Source organism: Crocodylus porosus, unplaced genomic scaffold (assembly GCF_001723895.1).
Source record: "Crocodylus porosus isolate Cpor-Errol unplaced genomic scaffold, CroPor_comp1, whole genome shotgun sequence".
Lineage (NCBI taxonomy): Eukaryota > Metazoa > Chordata > Crocodylia > Crocodylidae > Crocodylus > Crocodylus porosus.
The window spans coordinates 20044433-20050476 of NW_017728909.1; the positions used below are offsets into that span (position 1 = coordinate 20044433).

The 6044-nt window shown below is 47.1% G+C and overlaps 1 protein-coding gene across 1 annotated transcript in view; it reads right to left on the minus strand.

Moving 5' to 3' along the window:
* The window catches only part of KIF24 (kinesin family member 24), a 38425-nt gene that overhangs the window by 2299 nt on the left and 30082 nt on the right, over positions 1–6044 (minus strand). Inside the window, exons 11-12 of the mRNA XM_019531858.1 lie at positions 2680–5130; positions 397–490 (exon numbers count right to left, since the gene is read on the minus strand). Coding sequence (XP_019387403.1) covers positions 397–490; positions 2680–5130 — 2545 coding nt within the window. The remainder of the gene's footprint in view (positions 1–396; positions 491–2679; positions 5131–6044) is intronic.

Consider the following 6044-nt stretch of genomic DNA (forward strand, 5'->3'; position numbering starts at 1 on the left):
CCGGGGGTGTTTAAGAGGAGGTTGGATGAACATCTAGCTGGGGTCATTTGACCCCAGTACTCTTTCCTGCCATGGCAGGGGGTTGGACTAGATGATCTGCTCAGGTCCCTTCCGACCCTACAAACTATGAAACTTGACAAAGCTTCCAGGGAGACACGGAACCACTCCGAGTGGTCTGAGATCCCTGGTAAGATAAGGTAAAGGTATAAAATTGCTCAGAGCTGGCCTGTCAGCCTCTCCTGCCAGCCAAGGGCTGGGCAGGGTGGAGAGCAGCAAAGGCACAACAGGAGGGACAAGGCGGACGCTGGGAGCACTGGCAGTTGGACCGAGGAGGAGCTGGTGACGGGGCGTCACTGGGAGACATTTACATGTGCTCCACAAGCACTGGACACTTACCGCTGCTGCCACCTGCCTGAGCAAGCACTCTTCCTGCAGATGCAGGGCCACCATTTCATCCAGCTGCTCTTGATGGGCTCGGATCACAGCCTGCCTGGTCAACAGAACAGAAGATCCCTGTGGTTACACAGCTTGTTCTCCCCCCCGCATGCTGTTGGACACTGGCAGTTCTCTAAAGAGAGGGCATTTCAGCTGAGATGACCCTGCCACTGGCTATAGGGAGGCAAGACCTTCAGAGGGTGTAAAGTGATAGAACTTGGACTTCAATTGAACCAGGCCAGTTTCTGTCAGCTGAGGATCTGACCCAAAGTGTTTAAGCTTGTGGGTACTTCAACTGTAAATGCTGTTTAACTTATCTTTGCAGTGCTGAAAATTACAGGAAGAACAGTCTGGGACCCAAGACTTTAACTGATGATCACTGACCCAGGAACTGCACCTGCTAGCAAACAAGAAGGCAGAGCAGAGACTTCAGCACATGAACTCTGCATTTATACAGGGCTGCAGTTCTCAGCAGTCACTTCCTGCAGTAACTAGCCCCAAGCACAATGCAGCATGGTAGTTTAAGCTGAAGGGAACAGTCAGAGGTAACTAAGAGATCTGTATTGAGAGCAGTGGCCAGTCTCTTGGCCAGTAATAGAGTGTGGCAACTCATAGCACCTTTGATCAGGTGAGAATCCAGGAGCAAAAAAATGAGGGGGAACACCATCTTTAGGTTATGAACTGGGACGGGGAGAGGCAGGGACATCCTTTAAATACCGTGTGGATGCTGCCCCTGTTCACTTCTCCAGGTGAGCCTCCTCCTATACAGAAATACTGCTTTTCTCTATGTGAGCTGAGCCATAGCTGGACTCTCAAGTGTGGCGCTCTGAACTAGTCAGTCTAGCGAGGTGCCACTTTGTTCTGCCTTCTGACTGAGCCAGATCCTGGAGTGCTGGCTATGTGTCTGTTTGGCAGCGAGAGGACAATGTTCAGCCTTTGCTATCCTGGAGCACTGTATCAGGGACTTTACCCCTGGTTAGCTGGACTTGCTGTTTCCTATTTGTTTCTGTGGGGAGTGTGACGACCAGAACCAGAGGGATTAATAAGCAATAAAATGTGCTTCTTGGAGGCATTTGGTGTTTTGCCTAAACAGGTAATATTAGTTAATATAAAGCTTGTAAGTTTGTAAACTGCAAATGTAACTTGTCTGTCATAAGTTTAACCAAAATGATAAATCAACTGTTCATGGAACTGACTGGGCCCCATAGGCAAAGCTGTAGCTGTGAGATTAGCTGACCTAACAGTTTCTGCTCAGGGTTCAGCCTTGATGATAAAACTGGATCTCACTGCCTGGCACACCCAACACATTCCAGGAAAGCACATCCCAAGAAAGCATATTCAAATCAAGCCTAAAAGGGGTTGGGGAGTAGGCTGGGCAATGTCGATTTCAAACCTAAAGGTGCTGCATCATAATTTGCTTATTGGATAAATCCAAGTTTGGGTAGTAACCTTTTATGATAATTTTAACACCTTTCAATCCCATAGGATAACAGCTATAGGGCAACATTATGAGTGGCTCTGAGGCCAACAGAGTAACATAAGACTAGGTATAAAAAGCACATGCATCAGATGACCAGCAAGAAGGAGGGAACAGAACGGTCATTTCTGTTCCACGCCCAGACCCCAGACTCCTGGTGCGAGTGAGGATCAGATCCTGATAAAGGGACCTTCCCCAGTAACCCTCTGACAGCATGGATCGGGGATGCCTGACTTCACTGGAATCACTTGACTTGTACCTGGCATTCAGGGACTATTGATAATTTGCCAACTCATGTCTGTCTATCTGTTGTTTTGAACAGCCCAGTGGCTAATACTCTTGCAGTGCCCAGTTGGCCTGCGACAGAATTGATCTATCTGTTGTTATTATTTACTATTAGCTCTTGAATACTGCATTGTCTGCGTATTGTATTTATCCTTCTGTTAACTGTTGTGTGTGTGTGCAAGCTATAATAAATTTACCTTTATTTCACTCCCAACTTTGCCTCCTTGATCTGAAACTGAATCAAACAGCCCAGTTGGCCTGTGATAAAATTGATATGCTCACAGTGCCCAGCTGGCCTATGACAGGGGAGGCACTACTTACCTGACCTCAATATGCAACTTCATCTAATAGAAGAACTGGCTCCCTCTGAGTTTAAGAAGTACCTGTAACACTATACAAAAATACTTAGGCAAAGGCACTGTGTGCTCATCCAGTGTCTGTAATCTGTGCAATGCAAGCTAGAGGGGTAAATACAAACTTACTGTGCTTCTTCCAGGACTTCCAGGGGCAGGTCTGATGTTTCTGAGGCATCGGTCGGGTCTCTGAGGATGGAGGTGCTTGGGGGACTGTTTGGATTTGCTAACGATTTAATCTCTTTGGTAACTTCTGCAGCATCAAAGTTGCTTTGTGGAAAAAGACTTTGCACCAGTTTATTCTGAAGCAGTCCCAACTCGTCGCCACTGAATGACAACTTGAACATGTCTTCAGCATGACTGAAGTCCTTCGGCCTGAATTCTGAGCTCGGCTGGAGCGGGCTGGTTTCTTGAGGAGGGGAGTGGACTGTGCCCTCCTCACTCTTCTCATTAGGAATGGGTGAGGGGCTTGCAAAACAGCCCTTTGCAGGTGTGTCCATACATACAGTTTGAGACATGGGACTAACACCTGTTGCTTTACCCAGGCTGGGTTTTCCTGGGCAGTTCAACAGGCTGCTGGTAGCATCTTCAGTATCAGCCTCATAGTGTCTGCTATCCATGCATTCACCACACTTGTGATGACTAAGAAAGAATAAACCCTCCTTATCTTCGCAGGGGTCTCTGGCTCCAGATCTGGAGTCTTCTGTTAAGTCTGCATCTCTAGGAAATGAAGCATCAACAGACCCGTGACAGGCATTCAGCAGGGCTGAATCTTCCAAGCTGCAGCAAAGCTGTGGCTCAGGACAGGCCTGTGAAAGCCACATGTTCTCCGTGTGCAAGGTATGATGCTCAGTGTATTTCATTTCAGGGTGGTGCATTTGTTCGCCCAGCTCAGGCACACTGCCTATTGGAGAGGTTTCATCTCTAAGAAATGCTCTGGCCTCTCCCTCCAATTTCTTTCTGGGGCTGCAGACTTTTGTCTCCAGCGTCTGTTTCACATGGATGGCCCCTTCCTGGACAGGAGGGTGGTTCTCTGGATCAGCTGCCTCCTCATCATCAAGGAGAGACAAGGTCAGAGGGGCCATCAGCTCAGAAGTGAATTCTGATGACGTATTAGAAGCTGCATTTATCAGATTCTTCCCTTCTATGTTTCCTTCAACAGGAGCCTGTCTGCCTTTGATGGAGTTTTCCCTTTGTGCAGGGTGAAGATTAATCTCTTTGCATCCTACAGGCCCTGAGTCCAATAGGTAGGGCACACATAGACACTGTGTGTCCTTATCTGGGAATAAGGAGCTTTCACCAGGAGAAACCTGAGATTTCTGTTTGGAGCTGTACTGGCCATGATCAGCTGACAAGTCTATGTCGTCCTTCCAGCTCCAGACAAGATCTTCATGCAAGCAATAAGGCTTTTCTGCAGTCTGGTCGCTCAGCGAAGAATCAATAGTCACATCACCCTCTATGCTCCAGTCAGACTGCATCCTCTTTTCTGCATCTTTAATCGACTCCTTTGTCTCTGGAAATGAGGAGCCTTTGCTATAATCCCAGCTGTCATCTAATTCATGCTCTTCCATATGCATTGCATGGTTGAAGAATAAGCCAGGCTTCCTGCAGACTTTCTGCTCTTCCTCCGCTCCTTGTTCTCGCTGATGAAGGAAAAATGAATGCTGGCTGCAGTCGCTGGGGTTTTTCTTTTTCGCCGTCTCTTGGGTGCACACTGGGGAAAAAGAGTCCTCACTAAAATCACTGTCATCCAGCTCTTCCAGCTGCATCCCATCTTTGCACTGTGCATCTCTGGGTGTCAGGCTCTGCTCTGGCTTAACCCTAATTTCCTGGGGCTTGTATTGGGCTAAAAATCTTTCTAGTGGTTGATAGTTCAGCTTCTGCTGGAGAATCGGTGGCTGCTGAAACTGCTGGTGGTAAAGACGCAAATGTTCTTCCCTTCCCTTCTGGTACGGAGAAAGGTCTGTCCAGGTTTCAATGCACTGCTTAAGGAATGTATTTCCAGGGCTCAGACTGCTGTCTGATGGATGATTTATGTCTCCAAGAGAAAAGTCCTCTCTGGAAATGAGTTGCTTCTGGACAGGTTGCACTGTCTGCACTTTCAGGCATCTGACTGGCTGTTTATCCTGCATGCTGATATCTCCTTGGCTCCTTTCTTTTGCTTCTGGGGTTCCAGCTGTTTTGACCACAAAATCCTTTACAAAATGGTTCTTTTCCGACAGCGGTGTCAGATCCATCTTTTTCTTCATGGGATGTCCTGTGGGGAGCATTCCTTTCACTGGACTGGGGTGATGGAGCCATGGCGAGCTGGAGTTTGCTTTCTGGGTATGACTTTTGTTGGCTCCTTTGAGGGTAGAGGAGAAAGGGATGCCAGCTGCGTGGAACACAGAAGCACACGCCTTTGTCCTCACAGAAGTCAGAGGATGCTGGAGTCCCAGCTTCACCTTCTTTGGAGAGCTCTTCTCCCCACCCTGCACTGATGGCGAGTTCTGGATGCGCTTGGGAGACGGATTTCCGGCTGTCCGATGTCTGCTTGTGACAGGGGTACAACACTTCATTCCTTTCTTCAGCTCTTTTACCCTGTAAGTGAGGACGGTGTGTTGGAACATTCAGGGCATTCAAGTAAAAATTTACAGTGATTTTAGCACAGCCTCATATTTTAGTACATGAATATTAAATCAGTGTGATCAGTGGTGCTTCAATTAACCCATTAAAGGTAGTACATTACTGCTAATGAAATGCAGCACTCCTGTGGGGGGTTGGCATCAGCTTTCTTAAACGGGGAGTGGTAACAATACAGGAAGTAAAGAGCACTTCTGTCCAATTTAAAGGAAAAGGAATTGTATCTGCTTTTCTTTTCCTCCAAATCCCTCTTCAAGACCCAGTTCTACCTTAATTTCTAAGAAGGCTAACAACCCACAGTGAGGCAGTTGGTGATAAATGATATCAAGCCTTTTTTGATTATCTTTTCTTTTTCCTGCATTTTATGTTGTTCTTTCTCTTGATCTTTGTACAGAGCAGTTCATAATTTGTGTGTTCAGGCACCTATAGTGGGGCCTGAGGAAGGGTGCTGGGATATCAGAAAGCTGATGGTTGTCTATGCCAACCATGCACTTGGGCTGCGTCTACACGAGACACTGCCTGTACAGTACCTCGGTACTACTGCGCAGTAGCATCATGCGGCACAAAGTGTGATGTGACACTACTGTGCAGTAGTAATGAGCTACTTGCATACTTGTATATGCAAGTACTAAAATGGTTGTGCAGCTAACAATTGCACAGTCAGCGTCTTATGTAGATGCAACCTTGCTCCAGTAAAAGATAATCATCTACCAGAATTCTGGTCTCTGGGCACAGATGGCACACTCTACACAGAATCACATCACAAACAACAATAAGAAAAAAAAAAGTGGAGTTTCTTCAGGCCGCTGGGGTTATCAATCCTACTGGTCTAGTCTTTCTAGACTTCAGCAAGGCCTTTGACACCATCTCCC